At 37.1% G+C, this 21165-nt stretch overlaps 1 protein-coding gene, 1 long non-coding RNA gene and 1 pseudogene across 4 annotated transcripts in view; 1 reads left to right on the top strand and 2 right to left on the bottom strand.

Moving 5' to 3' along the window:
- The window catches only part of PCCA (propionyl-CoA carboxylase subunit alpha), a 462758-nt gene that overhangs the window by 371431 nt on the left and 70162 nt on the right, over nt 1–21165 (top strand). For all 3 annotated transcript variants that reach the window (XM_038569960.1, XM_038569959.1, XM_038569963.1), the window contains one exon: nt 13998–14051. In XM_038569960.1, the coding sequence (XP_038425888.1) occupies nt 13998–14051 (54 nt within the window). The remainder of the gene's footprint in view (nt 1–13997; nt 14052–21165) is intronic.
- Nucleotides 1–21165, bottom strand: part of LOC119865226 — a 67955-nt gene that overhangs the window by 45314 nt on the left and 1476 nt on the right. The window contains exon 2 of the long non-coding RNA XR_005376530.1: nt 20590–20682. This is a non-coding gene — a long non-coding RNA (uncharacterized LOC119865226). The remainder of the gene's footprint in view (nt 1–20589; nt 20683–21165) is intronic.
- Nucleotides 12584–13275, bottom strand: LOC111091698 (annotated as a pseudogene).

Genomic DNA, 21165 nt, shown 5'->3' on the forward strand with positions numbered 1-21165 from the left:
ACGATGAAATCATGTGTAAAGAAAAGTGTATTCCACAGCTTCTATTTTTAAATTATTTACTATTAAATAAAATGGGAAATTTAGTTTCTTAATTGTACTAGTCACATTTCAAGTCCCCAGTAGACACATGTGGCTAGTGGTTAACTCATAAACAAAACCTTTCCTAAATAAGAGTGCTTGTAGAAGAAAAATGTATTGGTTTTTTCATGCTTCCCTGTGTCAACAACAGTTTGGGTTTTTATCATTTAAAATTAGGAGTAGATGAACTAAATTCACTTTTCAGCAGAAGATGAATTTATCATCTAGTTAATGAACTTTTCACATTTTATTTTAGAACTTTAACAAAAATTAGGACTGTTTTTAATACACAGAATGATTTCTATCCTACAGCATATAGTTAAGTATTGGATCAAATGATTTTCTGTGTTCTGTACATGTAGAGCTTACTGTATGTCTTCATACACCCTAGCACCTATCTAGCATGAAACAAATAGAACTTTCTTTTTCTTTTTAATTTCTGTGACTACACTCTATTCCTTTTTTTTTTTTTTTGACTACACTCTATTCCTGTGAAGCATTCTTTTTTTTACCTTGAAAGAGGCTCTTCAGTTTTACTTTGAACAACTCAAATAGTCTTCCATTTCTTACAGTGTAATTTGTCTGCTGGGATTTAATGTGTTGTTTCTTGTTAGCATTTTACATACTAGATTTTGATTTTGTGTAGTCACGTAGTTTGAACATTTGGAAGCAGAGCTGCCGACTAACTGCTATTGGCCTGTTTCTTTGTGTGGCATGATTTCTTCTATCCACCTGCTCACAGCAGGTTGTCTACAGGCCTGAAGAGTAGCTAAATACTTTTGAAAATATCTTGAGATCCTGCTAAGGTCTAACAATCTCTGCATTTATGTGATGTGAAGCCATTCATGATGTACCTTTGAAGGCTTTTTTTCTTTTTATTTCTCATATTCTTGGTTAAATATTTTCAGGAGAAGATAAATTTATGATAAGTAACAGTACAAAGCTGACTGCGGTACCAGGGCATTCTACATTGAATGGGTTATTGATACTCAACTATGTGGAACTAATTTTCTATGTTAAAGCAGACACATTTGGAATAGTCTCACATGAATGTCATGTTATTTACTACAGAATCCCAGATTAAATGGATTATTTGTGAACTGATTGCAATGTTAAGTAGATTATATAACATGATAACTTAAAATTCTCAGTGGGCTGGTATAATATAGAATATTATATATAAACACATAAATATGATAGAAGATATGTAATGGTGTTTGTGGATTAACTGTGATATGTTTGCAAATGCTTATCTGTATAGAGTGAATAATTTTTAAATTTTAAACCTATTTTTCTCTTTTTGAAGAAAATGAATTGATTCTTATACCTCTTGAGTAAGGGAAGTTAAAAAATAAGTTATTTCCTTTTTTTTAGGTTTTTTTTTTTTTTTTTTTTTTTTTTTTTTTAGTTTTTTAGATGAAAGTAACTCTCACAACTTCTGGGAACCAACTTTTGTTATAATCCTAATAAATGTGTATAGGTGCTAAAGTAAATGTTTTAATTATATTTTAATTCAAAAATTAAATGGAGTAACTTATGTGTTTCCTTATTCTTTGCCAGTGCCAAAAAAAAAAGTGGATTTGGGAAGTGTTCATCTTCTTTTTTTTTTTTGGAAGTGATTATCTTCTGTTTTTAGTCCCAAAATAAATGTTTTCCCTGTTTTCAGCTGTTTCTCCTCATCCCCTTAGAAGTAATTAGTTGTTATTTTGTACTATATGCATGTGATTACCCTAGAGTTATCAAATGTAATATGAAACCATTTATTTAGGATGTATAGGATATATAAATATATAACTTAGTAAGTGGGGTTTGGTATTTTTTCCCAAAGAAATGGGAAATGAGAGAGTAATTATTAACCATCTCCTTTTCACATTCCTGAAAACATCAATTACAGTTACACATCTTAGAAACAAGCCCACCAGGAGAACAGAAATAACTCCTTTAACTATGCTTTGAAAAATTTAATCACAATTTAACAGCTGGGATGTATTTACAACTATAATTTGAAATATTAATTTTGACACATCTACCTGCTTTTGTAATGGAGTCCCAGAAGCTTAGCAGTTTTCTTGTCTCTAGTGGCATTGGTTTTATGATTTGGAGTTGCTTTTAAAAATTTACTGTAATGGGAAAATGTCATTCTGCGTCTCCCCTGCTCCTCCCCCCACATATTTTTTTTATCCTCTACTGTTTACTAGAAAATTATATCTTAGTAGCTGCCAGAAGAGAATTTTGAATAGTATAAACACTGATTGTAGTAAACGTGGAAAAGAATACAAGGAGCTACGTTGGAGAGTGATAAGACAAATCCTGTAGTAATGGCCTTTACAACACATTATCATGTTGGAAATCAGTGAGGGGAAAAAGAAAACTATTACTATTTCTTCCTCTGACTTTTCAGTGAGATTACTTTTAAAGGTTAAATTGCCTATGATTTTATTGTCCCAGAAAGATATTTTTGGAGCATTTATTATTTTGTGGATGTCCTACTTTTTTTGAGTGAACAGCCTTTCCTAATTTTGTATGAACTTGATTCTCACAAATGTTGAAGTCGTTTCAATCATCAAAGCCTTACTTCTTGAATATACTTTTCTTTACAGAAAAAAAAAAGGTATATATTTTGTGCATGTTGGAGCAGAGTATCAAAATAAGGACAGAAGAAAGTTTTTATCTAGCTCTGAAGTGCCACTCAAAATAGGAAATGGTGTAAAAAACACTTGGAGAAAATATTTTAATAAGGCTGGGATACATTTCATGAAAATAAAAGTCTTAATTTTTATTTTATTTTACTTTCTGTTACTAGCTTATCAAATGGTCAGTTCCTATTTGTTTTGGCATGTCTCAGACTCTTTGTAAGCTCTGATACTTTGTTCTTTGTGAATTCTAAAACCTAATTGTCTTAATCATAAACTGTGGGAAAATTGTATATTCCTGTTTTTTGTATAGAGGTAAATTCCAGTTTGAATGAAATTTTATTTCCCTATTTTTTTTATGTCAGTCCTTACTGCTGAGCTGTGTCAGGTTTGGGCACTTCTGTCTTTCTCTTCCTCCCACTTCTCCTCCTTGCTTTGATATCCCCCTCCCCCTCACAACATGTACAACATTTACAACAGAGATGTAGATATCAAATGTAAGCACATAAGTAAGGTAATTTGAGTACGAAGAAGGTTAATAAAGGCTATAAAACAGTATAACTCACAGAAAGTACCTGTAGGAGGCGATTTTAGCTAGAGTGGCTAGAAAGTTGTTTCTGAATAGCTAACATAGAGTTGAGACCTGTAAGGAGAAGGGGGCAGCCATGCGAAAATTTAGAGGGTGAAAGTCCCAAGTCGCAGGAATGGCAAGTGCAAAGGCTCTGAGACAGGAACTGCCTTGGTTTGTGTAGAGGTCTGAGGGAAGGCCAGTGTCTTGAGTATAGCTTAGGAGAGTAGAAGAAGATAGGCAGGGATTAGATTGTACAGAATCTTGGTAGGCCAAAGTTTGGGTTTTATTCAATTCCCACTGTGGAGCTTTTGAGGGGTTTTGAATAGAATGATAGGATATGATTTAAAAGCACTGCTGTGAGGAGGTTGGACCACAGGGGACTAGTGGCGGAAATAAGGGAGCCATTTATACAATCATTGTAGTTGTATAGCTGAGAGTTGCTGATGGCTGAGGCCAGGAATAGGCCAAGTCTAGTCAAGGGCCTGTGTTTGGATGGCTCACAAGTTGAGTGGTTATCACATTTTTAAATGGTTGGAAAAAATTAAAAGTAGAATAGAATTTCATGACACATGGAAAGTATGTGAGATTTAGATTTCAGTGTCCATAAATACAGCTTTACTGGAATACAACTACATTGATTTGTTTTTATTTGCTATGAGTACTTTTGGAATTTTTGTTAAATGGAACCTTAATACCCCAGTTTTCCCTATCACACAGAAATTCAGTGGCTTAGTAGTAGTAAAGTTTATTGTGATTTATTTTGAGCTCAGAACGAATATTTAAATTTTTCCGAACAAGAAGAACCACTCTCAGCCAGTGTTTTCCAACATTGAATAGCTGTGAGGAGAATTAGCTTATGCTGCAGATTTGATGTTTATCAACAAATTCAGCCTAAAATTGCAAGACAAAACAGTGCTTACATGCAAAATTTATACTGTGGTAGTAACATTTTGACAACAATTAATGTTTGAATCACAACTAATGTCAAGCTGCTTTTTATACTTCCCAGGCTGTCAAAAGATTAAAACAAGAAGTGAACTATAGTTTCAGCAGCATTTTTTCAAACCTCAATGCAAAAGCAAAGGAAATTTCCATATTTTAAAATCCATTTCACTGTACAATTGAGGATCTTCCACCTAGCCTAAAATTGGAAGTGATCAAACAACAATGTAATGTTAGGCTAAAGGCAAATACCAGGAGAGTAATCTAACAAAATTCTATAAATGCCTTCCAAACAATGAATATGCTTAAGTAAAATCCTGTGTCTATGGATTGTCATCAGTATTTGGCAGTAACTATCTGTGGGAAAAGGTATTATCAAAGATGAAATAGTGGGATATCTGGATGGCTCATTCAGTTAAGCGTCTACCTTCGGCTCAGGTTATGATCCTTGGGTCCTGGGATTGAGCCCCACGTTGGGCTCCTTGCTCAGTACGGAGCATGCTTCTCCCTTTCCCTCTGCCACTTTCCCTTGCTTGTGCTTTTTCTCCCTCTCTCTGTCAAGTAAATAAAATCTTGTTTTAAAAAGATGAAATAGGTAAAATCTCATTGCAGATCAGCATTAATGGATACATATTTGCCATTGATTTTGATGATAGAGAACACTAACTTTGAGCCCCAATTAAAACAATTTTATCCCTAGATAAGAGAATTCCATTTTCCTTACTGCAGTATTATCAAAAAATTGTGCTTAGGCATTATATCATGAATATTGCCCCAAAATATTGTGAAAATCTGTTTTCTCTCTTGTTCCGTAACTAGCTACATAATATTCTCAATTTTGCCTCACAAAGTCTAAAATGTTTACTATATGGCCCTTTACAGAAAGAGTTTGCCAAGCCTTGGCTTAGACGAAGGTGGTAGTGGTGAAGATGGCAAAATAATTTGACATATATTTGGGCAAAATGGCAGGAAAAATCGACAGATCAGATACCAGGTGTGAAAGAAGTTAAAGAGTGAAGGGTAAGCAACTGAGTGAAGGAGAGCAGTATTTGCTGAGATAGGAGTTAGGTGGAACAGGTTTGGAGAGGCAAATCAATAATTCTTTTTGACTTTGAACTCATAGGACAAATGGGAATTGAAAACATAAATCCCATAGTCATGAGCCTTTAGATTTTCTCTCAAAGCATGGGTCTGCCACATACAAAAGATCTTATGCCATACACAAAAATTAACTCAAGTGGATTAAAGACCTAAAGAAGATAATGGAGACCAAAAGCTTCATGACACTAGACTTAAGAAAGATTTCTTAGATATAACACCAGAGTCATAGGCAACAAAGTCAAACATAAATAGGATTACATCAAACTTAAAAATGTCTGTACATCAAAGGACACAAACAATAGAGTGAATGGGAGAAAATATTTGCAAATCATATATTTGATAAGGGGTTAATATCTAGAATGTATAAAGAATTAGCACTTAACAAGAAGATGAACCTTATTTATTTATTTATTTAGATTTATTTAATTAGGGGCACGTGGGTGGCTCAGATGGGTGTCTGCCTTTAGCTTAGGTCATAATCTTGGGGTCCTGACATCGGGCCTCTTGTCAGGCTCTCTGCACAGCAGGGAGTCTGCTTCTCCTTTTCCCTCTGTCTCTCCCCCACTGTTCATGCTCTTTCTCTCCCCCTCAAATGAATAAATAAAACCTTAAAAAAAAAAAGATTTATTTATTTATTTTAGAGAGAGAATGTGTGAGTGGGGAGGGTGGAAGGTCAGAAGGAAAGGGAGAGAGAGTGAATACCCAGCAGACTCTCTGGTGATCAAGGAGCCTCAGTTTGGGGCTCAATCCCAGAACCCTGAGATCTGACCTGAGCTGAAATCAAGAGTCAAATGCTTAACTGACTGAGTAACCCAGTTACCCCAAAAACTAACCTGACTTGAAAATGATCAAAGGACTTAAATAGACATTTCTCTAATGATTATATACAAACAAACAATAAACATAGGGAAATTTGCTAAACATCACTCATCATCATAAAAATATAAATGAAACTGACAATGAGATGTCATCTCACATTAGGATGGCTACTACCCCCAAAAAAGGCCAACAGAAAATAACAAGTGTTGGTGAGAATATAAAGAAATTGGAATCCTTGTGCACTGTTGGCAAAATGGTAAAATGGCACAGCTTGTATGGAAAACAGTAGGAGAGTTCTTCAAAAAATTAAAAATAGTACTACTAAATGGTCCAGCAGTCTCACTTCTAGATATATATCTGAAAGAATTGAAAACAGGGTCTTTTTTTTTTTTTTGAAGATTTTCTTTATTTATTCATTAGAGACAGAGAGAGAGAGAGGCAGAGACACGGGCAGAGAGAGAAGCAGGCTCTATGCAGGGAGCCCGATGTGGGACTTGATCCCGTGACTCCAGGATCATACCCTGGGCCAAAGGAAGATGCTCAACCGCCGAGCTATCTAGGCTTCCTGAAAGCAGGGTCTTAAAGGGGGTATTTGAACACCCCAGTTCATTGCAGCATTATTTAGAATAGCCAGGAGGTAGAAGCAACCAAAATGTCCACCGACAGATGAATGGATAAACAAAATGTGGTATATGCATACACTGGAGTAGTATTCAGCTGTAAAAAGGAAAGAAATCCTGTCACATGCTACAACATGGTTAAACCATGAGGACATTATGCTAAGTGAAGTAAATCAGACAAATACTATATACACCCACTTATTTGAGGCACCTAAAGCCATCAGGTTCATTGAAACAGAAAGTAGAATGGTGGTTACCAGGGTCTATGGGGAGGGAGGGAAGGGGAAGTTGTTGTTCAGTGGGTGTAGAATTTCAGATTTGCAGGATGAGAAAGTTATGATGATCTGTTTCTCATCATCATAAATATATTTAATACGCTGAACTGTGTACCTATGAATGGTTAAAACGGTAAATTTTATTATATTGCTTATCACCAAAAAAACTGTTAGTTGAAAAGTCGTAGGAGCCAAAACAATTTTTAAAAAGAAACACAAAGTTGGAAGAAATATATAACTTGATTTCAAGATTAATTATGAAACAGCAGTATCAGGACAGTATGATATGGGTAGATAGATAGATAGAAGAGAATAAAGTATAGACATAGATCCAGTTACAGGTGATCAGTTGATTATTGGCAAAGATGCTAAGAAATTTTAATGTGAAATTCTCTTAAATGGTGTTGAAACAATATCCATTTGGTGAATAAAATGAACTCGTTTATTAGACAGCAGATCAGTGATTGCCTAGAGGTAAGGACCAAGGTTGGACTGTGAAAGGGCAGGAAGAACATTTTGGAGGTGGTGGGAATGTTCTGTGTGTTGACTGTGGTGGTGGTTTCTTATAGTTGTCGAAAGTCATTGAATTCTATACTTTAAATGGAATGTAGTCTTCTGTACATAAGTTATATTTCATTAAAGTTGATTTATTTTAAGATGGGGATTGGAACTGTAGGGGAGCATGGATGTCAATGAGATGACACAGGGAAAGAAAGTAGATGGAAGGGATCCCTGGGTGGCGCAGCGGTTTGGCGCCTGCCTTTGGCCCAGGGCGCGATCCTGGAGACCCGGGATCGAATCCCATATCAGGCTCCCGATGCATGGAGCCTGCTTCTCCCTCTGCCTGTGTCTCTGCCTCTCTCTCTCTCTCTCTGTGACTATCATAAGTAAATAAATAAAAATTAAAAAAAAAAAAAAAGAAAGCCCTTTGCTTTAAAAAAAAAAAAAAAAAGAAAAGAAAGTAGATGGAAAAGAGAAGAGAGCCTAGGTCTGGGCCCTGGGGACCTCCTGCAGGTGGAAATTGCATGAGGCTAAGAAGGAGCTTTCAGGGAGGTAGGAGAAAACTTGAAGTCCATGAAAGAATTGTATTTGGGAGAGAGAATAATTGACAGTTCATAGCATTGCTGGATGAGGACAAAGCCAACTTATCGATAGGTAAGGCAACATGGAAACCGTGGGTGATCTTGATGAAGGACTGCAGATGAACAGTGGGGAAAAAAACACATGGGAGCAGGTTCAGAGGAGAATGGAAAGGGACAAGGTAGAGACCATGAAGAGAAAGAGCTTTTTACAGAGTTTGGCTGTAAAGGACAAAGGGAACAGTAGCTAGAGGGACATGTCTATAGAATTTTTTAAAATTATTTTTTGCATTTTTTTTGTTCAAGGAACAGGACTGTTTGTCCTGTACAGTTTTCCATTGTCAGAACTGAGCTGATTGCTTCTCAGTGGTGTGGTTTTACATGTCTTCCCTCCTTTGTTTTCTATAAATTGATATTTGGCTCCAGAGATGTAATCAGATTCCAATGCCATTATCTTTGGCAAGATTGGGTCATAAAATGGTGTGGCACACCTCATACAGAGGTCTGGTCACCTCTACATTGATACTCAAGCTTCGGTCAATAAATTCCTTAAGGTTTACAAAATGCTGATGTCTCAATGTTGTCTTTTTTTTTTTTTTTTCTTTTTTTCATTTATTACCAGGATTGATTCTTTAAAGAGAAACTGTATCTCAACTGTTTCTTGGGTTATCCAGGACTACAGCATTCATAGAAAAGACGTAAGATAAATGCTGGATCTTTTCCCTTTACTTTCCAGTCCCGAAGAGTTGGTTCCCTGTCATTCTTCAAAAGTGACTAAATTAGACTGTTATTTTGTTTCTGGTATCCATTTTGAACTCATGGCTTCAAACATAGTTGGTCTGCTTTAATCCATTGCAGTTATAATCCTTACTCATGGTCAGATTTTGCCAGCTTTGGCCAGGGAATTTCCTGAGCCCTGAGTCTTTGTAACTTGCCCCAATCTTTGATAGCTCCCTTGCTTTCTGATGTGATGAGATGTAGCAGCCTTATCTCTGCCCCCAAACCCCGGGATCAGCCATTCTGCTGAGAAGCCTTGATTTCTTGGAGTGGGAAATGGTATTTGTAGATAACATCTGGGGTGCTAGGGATGTTTATTGCTGCTGGGTCTCTTCAGTGTTTCTGTGGAAGATTCAGAAACCATGCCACCACTGCCATCTTCCCAGAATCTAGTAGCTACACTTTTCAATCAGAAAATTTCTCTTTCTTCACAGCTGTTAGGATTAAGTGTGTTGCTGCATGACACAGGTGGTCAGTTGTGCTCACTTTGTGCTGGTAAATATAGACTGGATTCTGGATCTCTGCCTCAGGCTTTTGAGGAGAGAAAATTTAACTGCTGAGGCTTGGGTTTGTAGGAATGGCGATGCTTTCACTGAGTATTTTCCTCACTACTCCTAGAATTACAGCATATCATTGAACTGCCTATCCTCAGTCTACATAATTCTATAGCATTCCTTTCCCTAATTTTTTGACAGCTACACCTCCAGCTCTGCCCAGCTAAAACTTCGGCTAGATAGTTGAAGATTGAGAGAGATATGTAGGTCACTCTTGTCTTTCTTGGTATGGAAAAGCTTCAGAATTCTTGGTGAAAATTGATTTTTTTCATTTCCATTTTGTGGCACTGATACGCATGCTGTTGGGATTAAGGAGGAAGTGCAAGAAATGGTCCTTGTCCTAAGTGATGACCTAGTCCTTATTGTAGAGATATTCCATCCTACACAGTAGAGATAGCCCAACCCTGCACAACTGCTTGAATTGGAATTCTTATTCTTCTACTGTAGTGTAGGCAAATTACTTTTATATCCCTGCACGTTTATTCCTCATAAGTAAAACAAAATGTAGATTTTGAGATCTGTTTGCCCTCCAAATTATAAGTTTCTGGGAATGAAACAGGCTTAGCTCTACTTTTGGGTTTACTTCTAGCCTTTGAGTCCTCCTTACTTGAGTGATTGCTACCTGCTGCATTTTTCTTGGGCTCCCCGCCCACCTCCTCCCTCATTCCTGTTTATCCTCAACCTTACATCAGACTTCAATCTTTCTTTCTTTTTTTTTTTAGACTTCAATCTTTCTTAAGCAACCACGTTACTCCCCAATTTTTAAATGGTAATACTTTGTAAAGTATGAACTCTGCAAGATGGGACCTGGCTCTGTAATTCCTTCTTGGTTTTCCTTTCATGCCCCTTTACTCCAGCAGCCAAACCTATCTCTGGCCGTATGAAACCATTCACCACACCTTAAAATCACCAGGCTTTTTCTTAATCTGAAATTCATGCACACTGTCCCATCCAACCAAAGTGTTTCATTTATTTCCTTTTTGGAGAATGCCTGCTAATTTTTTAATCCCCAGCTCTAATGTGTATCTGCAAATCTTCCTTGACCTTTCTGGGCATTTAGCTGGTTTGCCTCTCATCCTTTAATACTTTGTATGTTTTGTACTATGGATTTATCATATTGAATTATAATTTATTTTGTTTCCTTTTTTAATGCAATCACTATCCCCAATGTGGGGCTTGAACTCACAGTCCCAGATCAAGAGTCCCATGTTCTACTGATTAAGCCAGCCAGATGCCCCTATAATTTATTGTAGAATTCTCTTTTTTCCTTCAGTCTCCCAGAGGGTGAATTTTAACTCAGCTAGCAGTGCTCAACTCAATATAGCTAATGGACAGATGAATGGATAGATGGATGGTTGGATGTATGGATGGATTGATGGATGGATGACCAAAGTAGAAGTGCCAGTGTCAGAACCCAGGATTCAAGACTTAGTTCTTAATCCCTTAGGACATTGAGGGAGATAATTGATTTTGTTCCATTCTGTACCATTTCTCTTTTTGCCTTTATGAAATTATATATGTACATTTGGAAGAATAGGAATAATAGGTAAGCCAAAAAAAAAAAAAAGCCAACTAATATCTTCCACCCAGAAATAATAGTTAACTGTTTTATGTGCATTATTTATGCTAGAATTTTATCTTTAACATATACAAGTTTTTAACATGATATCTTCCCGACCTATTGTTTTGTTCTTTATTTTTGCACTTAGAAATATACTATAAACATTTTTAATGTCTCAAATTTTTTAATGGATGCATGGATTATACCATAATTTATTTAACCACTTTAACCATTTAACCTGCTTGAAGATTTTAGAATCTGTAAACTGCAACTGTGATGTCATTTTTGTAGCTATGGGTGTCTTTTGTTTTTGTTGTTTTTGCCTACTCATGACTTTTTCCCTTAGGTTAAATTCTTAAAAGTGAAATTAATAGATAAAAATACTGATTTTGAGTTTTCTGCACTATACCACACCATGTTGAGTGTGCTGGTCAGTTTACTATTGTGTTGGGTCACTGGGGGCAATATTTGCAGGGGAGGGGGGAGCTAACCATTTTGTCATTGTGCATTAATCTACTTTCCTTCTGACTGGCATAACTTCCCTCAATCAGGAACCAGGGGCTTAGCTGGAATTCTGGAGATTTGCTCTGGGTTCTATGATTTGAGTGATCTTAAAGATTGGGGTTAGTAAACCTACACTTTTTATTATTTTTTAATATTTTAATTTTTTAAAAGATTTTATTTATTCATGAGAGGCAGAGACATAGGCAGAGGAAGAAGCAGGCTCCCTGCAGGGAGCCTCATTCGGGACTTGATCCCAGGACCTCGGGATCACGACCTGAGCCAAAGGCAGACACTCAACCAATGAGCCATCCGGGTGCCCCAACCTACACTTTTTAAAAAAGGAACAAAATAAGAATATATCTGTGATAGCTCATGGCATGCAGTTGAGTGCAGGCTACTGCTCCCTCCAGAGTTACATCTGGGAACTTAAAAAACAAACAAACAAACCATATAGCTACTTAGTTAGAACTGCTTTATTTTTTGTGGAATCTTTGAAGTCATTGGGCCTTTTCTGAGGAACACAAGAAAGAATTTTGAAGAACAGGTTAGGAATAAATAAAGCAATTTTACAGGTGAGAATTTTCTGGAAAAAAAGTATAATTTACTTCCAATGAACTATTTAGTTATCCATTTCTTGCAAACTAAAATTAAAACAAGATATGCATAAATCATATTGTATTACTCTGAACTTACTTTATTTACAAATACATGCATAACATAGGGGCTATGTCTCTTTTCACTGCCCTCTGGACATAGAAGGATTGTGTTGTCCCTCTTGTTATTTTAAACAAATGCTAGCATTATATGACAGGTTTATTGAGATAGAATTCACACATCATAGTTCACCCAGAATGCACAAGTCAGCATTTTTTAGTCTCTTCACAGAGTTGTTCAGTCATCACCACAATCACTCGTAGAACATTTTCACTAACACAAAAATTTGAAACCCCATACTAATTAGCAGTCATTTCTCATTTCCTCCCAGCAATGCTCCCTTGGCAGCCACCTTTTCTTCTTCCCGTCCTCACTTATCTTTCTTCTCTTTTCCCTCCCTCTCCCCTCCCTTCTTTCCTTTCTAAAAGGAGTTTGATTTGTGCTTTATATACTTGATTTTTTTCAAAGTTTGGTAGAAGCACAACCACCTCCAGAATTAGCATGACATTAACACTTGGACCAAATCGATAAGTAAATTGTCACAAGTTCTTTCCGAAACCACTTAACATATATTTACTTTTGTATATAGACTGTTATCCAAGAAGAACAAAATAGAAAGTTAAGAGTTCAGACTTACTAGATAAGACTTGACTTTCAGAAAGATGTGGAAACTCTTTCTGAAGAAATTTTTCTTACTTTTTCCCCTAAACTTTTCTTATTGGCTTTAATGTGGGCTTGCTTCTCTAGTCTCAGTCTGACAAAATGCCCCATGTAAGGCATGGCAAGGAATCATTTCTTGTAACTGTTACTTAGATACCAAGGTGTAGCCATTTCTTGAACTTGTGCCAGATGGATCTTTCAAAGATGTCTCTTATCCAAGCATGAGGTCTAGCTTTTTCTTGAGCAGTCTGAAGAAGCCTTAAGGCATCTTCTCTTTCCTGGACAACTTTATCTAATGTACCTCTGGAATCTGCTACCCTTTCCAACTGTTCCAGACTTGGCATTGGCAATCTCTGCCCCTTAGCATCCTGCTCTAGAGTTAGGAGCATGTTTGTTTGTTTCTTTTTTTTTTTTAAGATTTTATTTATTTATTCATGAGACACACAGAGAGAAAGAGAGAGAGACAGAGACACAGGCAGAGGAAGAAACAGGCTCCATGCAGGGAGCCCAATGTGGGACTTGTTCCCTGGACTGCGGGATCACACCCTGAGCTGAAGGCAGATACTCAATTGCTGAGCCACCCAGGCATCCCGCATGTTTCTTTATTCAGTAGGACAACCAGAGTTTATGTATATTTTCATTACTTTCATTCCTAGTTGTTGACAGGTCCATGAAGCTCCAAGTTTCATTCCCCCCACCCTAATTTCTTGGGGAATCAAAAATTTTTTTCAATACATTCCTTGACCAGTGGAATAATGTAATCTACACTAATGAAAAGATGTGACATTTGGTGGATTTTTAGGCAATCTGTGCTAGCCCAAGAAATTGTGACAACCAGGAAGTCTCCAGGGCAGCTGTGAGTCTTCTGTAAAGAACAGCCAAACTGTACTAATCTACTTCCTATCTCTGTAAATTTGCCCATTCTGGACATTTCATGTTAAATAGAATCGTATAATATGTGGTCCTATGTGATGACCTTCTATGTCAGTACTGCATTCCTTTTAATAGCCAAATAATATTGCATCATATAAGCATACCATATTTTGTTTATCCATGTACCACTTGATGGACATTTAGGTTATTTGACTATTAATAATACTGCTATGAACATTCATGTACACATTTTTGTGTGGATATGAATTCATTTTATACTTCTTTTTTTTCCCCAGTGTCTTTCTCGAGAAGCGGGTGGAAACATGAGCATTCAGTTTCTTGGTACAGTGGTAAGCATGACGGGATTATTATTTTGTATATTCACTAAATTTACAGAGGGGGAATAAAAGTGTTCAACTAGCTTTAACGCATGTATTTGAACTTGTCTTCATCAAGGTTTTACTTTGCTATTAAATGAGATGTTTTTGTTTAATAAATGCATTCTTAATGTTCAAGAGGTTTCCATGATAGAATAATTTTAGCTATTTCTCATTAGAGAGAAAATAGGTTTTTAAAAATTATTTGTATGTTGTTATTTTAAGTGCTTTTTTTTCAATTAGAGGTTTTCTGCCTGTTTTTTAATAATAAAAAATAAGAAACATATTATTTAAGATGCTTTTCCTGTCGGTTTTCCTTATAACTTTGTCTATTAAGTTTTTTCAAGTACGCATTTCTAAGGAAATGGAGTCATAATTTTGTATCTTGATTTTTTTTCACTTAAGATTCTACTAATCATTTTCCATATTGCTAGAATATATTTATCAGCATCATTTTAGTGGAGCTGTGTTTAACATTCTGGTGAATGGATATGACATATTTTATTGTCTATGAATCCCAGTTGTTAGGTATTTAAGTGACCCCTCATTTTTGCCATTATGAATGGTGTTCTAATGAACAACTTTATGGTTTTGCTTTTTTGATATTTTGAATTTTTTTCAAACATGGATATTTTCAAAAATGTATAAGATATATTTCATTCAAAGTGTAATGAAGACCATCAATAATTTTATGGCTTAGTATGTGTTACTAGTTATTTCCTGTCTTTTTACAATGCCCTTTGTCACGTATTAGAATACTGCTTTGCATTCTTGTTAGCAGTAGTTACAGTTTTCAAAATTATTTAACTTTAGCTGGTGAAAAGAAGTTTACAGCTATTATTTTTCTTTTAATGTGAAGGTAGTGGTCGTAGTAATGATCATATTCATGAGGTGTATGATCAGATAATAAGGTGCCTTAGTGTTTTAATTAGCATTTCTCTGTATATGGGGGGGGGGGAGAGAGAGAGAGAGAGAGAGAGAGGAGGCAAGTCCAAAATATGCATGGTAGGCCTGGGAAGACTTGGAGTTCAAGTCCAAAGACCATGTACTTGGAGGATTCCTTCTTACTTGGGAATTCCTTTTTCTTCGTTTAATTGAATTATGCCCACCCATGTTAGGGGGAGTAATCTGCTTTACTCCAAGTCTGCTGATTTAAATTTTAATCTAAAAAATATCTTCATAGAAACATCTAGAATAATGTTTGGCCAAAAATCTGGATACTGTAGCCTAGCCAAGTTGATACATAAAATTCACCATCACTAAAGTATACACATCCCATCCCTTAGTGGCAGTTACATTATTATCAATAGATATGTGTGCACACCTTGGAGATACTGTGAGTTTGGTTCCAGACCTCAGCAAGAAAGCCTATGTTGCAATAAAATGAGTCAAAAATACTATATTGCTGGGGGGGCCTGGCTGGCTCAGAGAAAGTATGACTCTTGATTTCAGGGTTGCAATTTTGAGCTCCATGTTGGGTGTAGAGATTAATAAAAATAAATTATGAAAAAATATAAATAAGAATACTATATTGCTTTAAAATGCTAATCATCATTAGAGCTTTTTTTTTTTTTTTTTTTTTAAGATTTTATTTAATCAGGAGAGAGAGAGAGAGAGGCAGAGACACAGGCAGGCTCCATGCAGGGAGCCCCACGTGGGACTCCATCCTGGGTCTCCATGATCAGGGCTTGGGCCGAAGGAGGCGTTAAACCACTGATCCCAGGTCACAATAAAACAGTAATAATGAAATACAGTCATAATATAAAAGTTTGAAATATTGTAAGGATTATTAAAAAGTGACACAGACATAGCAAGTGAGCAAATGCTATTGGAAAATGGCACCAATAGATTTGCTTGATGCAGGGTTGCCACAAATGTTCAATCAGTTTAAAAAAAAAAACCCCACAGTATCTGCAATGCATAATAAAACAAAGCACCATAGAATGCAGTGTACCTGTGATCTTCTGGAAAGAGAATTACACATCTTCCTAGAATGATCTTATGTGGACGTTTCTCTGTACTTCAGCACTTGTGCTAGAAAGGACTTGTTTTTATGGATTCTAGCAGAACAGTGTGTTGTCCTTGCTTCCCCTTCTACTACTTCCACCACCCCATCCTGACCAACGCTTTTGTCATCTCTTGTCTTCCCCTAAATGCGATTCATTTACCAGTTAACATGATCCTTTTAGAGTATAAATCAAGTCTATTGTTCTTGTTACTTTTCTTCAGCTGCGTCGGGTGCAGACACCAAGATCTCTTCACCTACCTTTCCTCTGCCAAGACTGTTTGCCCCCAGGCAACTGCGCAGAAGGTTCCCTCACTTTATTCAAACCTTTGGCCACCACCTCAGGGATGACTTCCTGGTCACATTGTTTAAAATTTTTACCACTTTTCCTCCACTTTGTTCTGTTTCTTTAGCAGTTAATCACTATCTGACATATTTTAATGTTTGACATATTTTACTTTTTTAAAACTTGTTTATTGTCCATCTCTCCCACTTGGGTAAACTAAGCTCCATGAGCACAGGGCTCCTGACTGTCCTGTCCACTGCTCTCACTCAGCACTCAGAACAGGGCCTTCATAACATAGGCACTCCATGAATGCTTATCGAGTGGATCAATGACATCCGTAAGTATGGGACCTAAAGATTCCACTTAAAGAAGAAGAAAGCAAATACAGAAACAAAGGAGGAGACGGAAGAGCCTAGGGGACTGTTTGGGACCTTAGCAATGAATCCCTCTTGCCCAAGTGAGGAACTTGAGTCAGAAAAGACAACTCTCTTGGCCAAAGGTTCACAGATAGTGGAACTCACAGAAGGGAGCTCCAGTTTGTCTGCTCAGCCCAGTGCTCTTCCCATCATCAAATGCCCTTTACCTTATTTCTTTTCATCTACTCCAGGCCCCTAAAATACAGCAGGCAACGTACATAAACGCACCCTAAACAGCCATAAAAACTGGACCTGTTTAGGGCACCTGGGTGGCTCAGTGGTTGAGCATCTACCTTTGGCTCAGGTTGTGATCTGAGGGTCCTGGGATCGAGTCCTGCATTGGGCTCCCTGCATGGAGTCTGCTTCTCCCTCTGCCTATGTCTCTGCCTCTCTCTCTGTGGTGTCTTTCATAAATAAATAAATAAAATCTTTATAAAAAAAAAAGTGGACCTGTTTATGTAGCTGATTCCACTGTCTTCCTCCAGGAAAAAAGAGGTGACTTGCTAGTGAATCCTAATTATTTGTCCACATTGTTTATACACTTTGTACAGAGAAGAAATGTCAGTGTCTAGAGTAATTTTGAAGTACTCTAAAATTCTACATCACAGCCATTGAGATGGCCATTGTAGTTTGTTACAGTGCATTTTTCTATGTGTACTATTGGCAGTAATAATAGATCAGTATGAAAGAGAGAAAGAAAAGGTCTTGAGAATAGTGGGACTGTTAAGACAGATGCAGAGTAATTTCTAGCGAGCGTGTACTGCTTCACTTCTAATTTCCTAAAGCAGATGCAGTCAGGAAGAGCATTGGTAGGTCACATGGTTAAGGGAAGACTTCCGAAATACAAATTTTCTTTGTGAGAATATTGTAGAATTTTCTATACAAGTTGGCTTTTGAATGTTGATAAACATACCTTCATGTTCAAAGAGTTGAATTTTAGACTAAGAAGGACTTTTGTAAAAAAAAAAAAAAAAAAGAAGAAGAAGAAGGACTTTTATGGGGCAGCCCGGGTGGCTCAGCAGTTTGGCACTGCCTTCTGCCCAGGGCATGATCCTGGAGACCCAGGATCGAGTTCCACGTCGGGCTCCCTGCATGGAGCCTGCTTCTCCCTCTGCCTGTGTCTCTGCCTCTCTCTCTCTGTCTCTTAAATAAATATTTTTTTTTTTAAAAGAAGGACTTTTGTTGCATTGATAAAGTTCAAAAATGTTCTGTCAGTTCAGAGAAGGTACAGACTTCAAAATAATTTCATTTGTTGTTTCACACAATTTGAACTTTAAAAAATACAATTTTGTTATTTCTCACTAAAATCTCATTTTTAAAAAAGATTTTATTTATTCATGAGAGAGACAGAGAGAGATGCAGAGAGACAGGCAGAGGGAGAAACAGATTCTGTGCAGAGAGCCTGATGTGGGACTCATTCCAGGCATTCCAGGATCATGCCCTGAGCTGAAGGCAGATGCCCAACTGCTGAGCCACCCATGTGTCCCTAAATCTCATTATTAAAATTAGATTGCTACATATATAAATACTAAATATTATATAAAATGTTATAAATATACTTTACACATTTATAATATGTATAAAAGAACATTTATAAAATACTTATAAGTTACAAAGACTAATGATAAAACAAAGACCTGTATACCCACCAGAGTTTTTCTAAAAAACACAAAAATTATCATTACCTTTGAAGTTCACTGTGTATTCCTTCTCAGTCCTATCAGATCTCCTTTCTCCTCCTTCCTAATTTTTATCACTTTTCCTTTATAACTTTTCCATATAAATATATCCTTAAATATTAAACAATTAAGTTTTACATGTTTTTAAGCTCAACATGCATGGGATTATATTCTGTTATTGTCTGACTTTGTTATTTGGCTCTGTGTTGTTTGTGAGGTCCACCTCTACAGTTGATGGACCCCTGGGTGGTCTGTAGTGTCTTTGTTGTAACTCCGTGCTGCTCTAAGCATATGTGCATGAGTACATATATCCTGATTGCATGTATGCCAGAGTTTTGTTAGGGTTGATGTGCACAGAGTATGCAGTGAATGAGTTCACTTTGTTCCACATTTTCACTAGTAGCTGATATTATCAGACTTGTTAAGTTTTGCCAGTGTCAGTAGTGTCCTCATTGTGGTTTTAATTAACATCTTGATTATTAATGAAGTAGAACATATTTTTCTGCATTTATGTTTATTGACCATTGAGTCTAATCCTCTGTAAAGTACCTCTTCACACCTTCTGCCCATCTTTCATTGGAGTGAGACTGTATATATGCATGAATTTAGTCTATTTATGTAATTTGCATTTTTAATAAGGCAAGGAGGACTGGGTTGGATCACCTGACTAGTCTGGATTGTGAGCTGTGAATGGAAGTGACTGTCAAGAACTGTGGAGGCTCTGAGATTTTACCTTCCTTGAAGCTGACAAATTAGCCCACTACAGTCATGGATGCTGGTAGAAGAGGTGAGACTCCAGGGTCAGAGATGAAGGATGGTTTATTACAGCAATAGCAGTGGCCAGAATATCATTGTTTTTGCATCATTTCCCTGAGCTCCAGTTCCCACAGTGTGGTGTGAAGAGGGCAGGAGGACATGTGCTCACACAGTGGGTTCTGTTATAGTAGGGGAACCTGAGTTTAGTTCAGAGAACTCTGAGTTTCTCTGTGGGCAGTGAACATGCCTTCCCTTTGTTCCAAGGGTGTCTCTGTCTTACAAGGCTGTTTGTATAGTCCAGAACAAAGGATAGTCAGTGCCACACTCACAAGAAGTAGAGAAGCACGAGAGACCTATGGAGAATTGTCTCCTTACAGTGATGTCCTTCACTTCTGGTCAGGGACAGCCATGAGCAGGCATGAGCTCTCTAGGTCCCTCCCATGTCTGCTGGGGAAACAACATGCTTGGCTGTTGAGTTCCTAGCAGCATGGGTTCCTGGGGAAGGCTGGAGCTGGGGCACCGTACCCCCAACTTTCTGTGGACTGAGATTTCAGAGCTATTTCTGAAGCCTAACCTAGCTTATCCTAACACACAGCCATGGAATATAAAGGACTCTTCTTGCTGATAGAGTTCCATATCCATTTACATGTATAGAAAAGATGTAGACATTGAAGAGTCAGTGGATTAAGTCGATCTACTGTAAAATCTTTGGCTCTTTAATTTTAAATCTAAGTGTAAGGTATTTCCGTTCTGTTACTCTGTTTGAACTTGATTTAAAAATTGTTAAGTTAGTAAGTATTTTTATATAACGAAAGGCAAACTCTTCTACTAAAGGCATTGAGATCAGGATACCTGGGTGGCTCAGTGATTGAGCGTCTGCCTTTGGCTCAGGTCACGATCCCAGGGTCCTAGGATCGAGTCCCACACTGGGCTCCCTGCAGAGACCCTGCTTCTCACTCTATGTCTCTGCCTCTCTGTGTATGTATCTCATGAATGAATAAATAAAATCTTTAAAAAAAATAAAGGCATTGAGATGAAATTTGCGCCTCTGTGATTCAGAGGAGCATATTTTACTTGGATGTACCTACAAATTCAGGCCATCCACGTTTTAACCTTTAGTATCTATCAACTTCATGACCACTCCCAACATGGAGGACATAGGACTATATTCATTTCTTAGGGTTGCCACAACAAATGACCACAAACTGGGTGGCTTCACTCAGAACACAGAAATGTATTCCCTAAGAGTTTAGGAGATGAGAAATCTGAAATTAAGGTGTGGGCAATGTTGGCTCCTTCTGGAGGCTCTCACAGAGAATCTGTTTCATGCCTCTCTCACAGCTTCTGGTATAGTTGGAGCAGTACTTACTGTTCCGTGACTTGTAGCTGCATCATTCTGATCTCTGCTTCTGTCCTCACATGGCTTTCCTTCCCAGGTCTGTGTATATTCGGTCACAGAAATCTAAGCACACAAGTCACTGGCTTTAAGAACCACCCTTATATAGTAAGACCTTGTCTTAGCTAATTACATTTGGAAAGACCTTCTTTACAACGGAGTCACATTCTGAAATATTGGCTGGATGTGAATTTTTGGATGGCAGGGCTCAACCTAGTATATACCCAACATAGATAGGCATGAAAGCATTTATTTGACATGTATGAAAATTTGAAAACTAACTCAGGCAATTTACCTAAAAGTATATTTCATAATCAGAGCATTGTTCCTCATTAATACCTGACTTGAGCACTGCCATTTATTTTCCAAGATATTTTCTTACCTTTTATCATCACCTATATCCCATACTCAAACATGCAAAACACCAATTAAAGGGTATGCCTAATTTTCAGAAGACAAAGTGAGCATAGTCAGTTTAAATGACTATTCTGTGCTAATAACTGGCAGAAGCAGGATGCAAAATCAGGTCTCTGACTTTCAAGTTAAGCT

Source organism: Canis lupus, chromosome 22, assembly GCF_011100685.1.
Source record: "Canis lupus familiaris isolate Mischka breed German Shepherd chromosome 22, alternate assembly UU_Cfam_GSD_1.0, whole genome shotgun sequence".
Classification (NCBI taxonomy): Eukaryota; Metazoa; Chordata; class Mammalia; order Carnivora; family Canidae; genus Canis; species Canis lupus.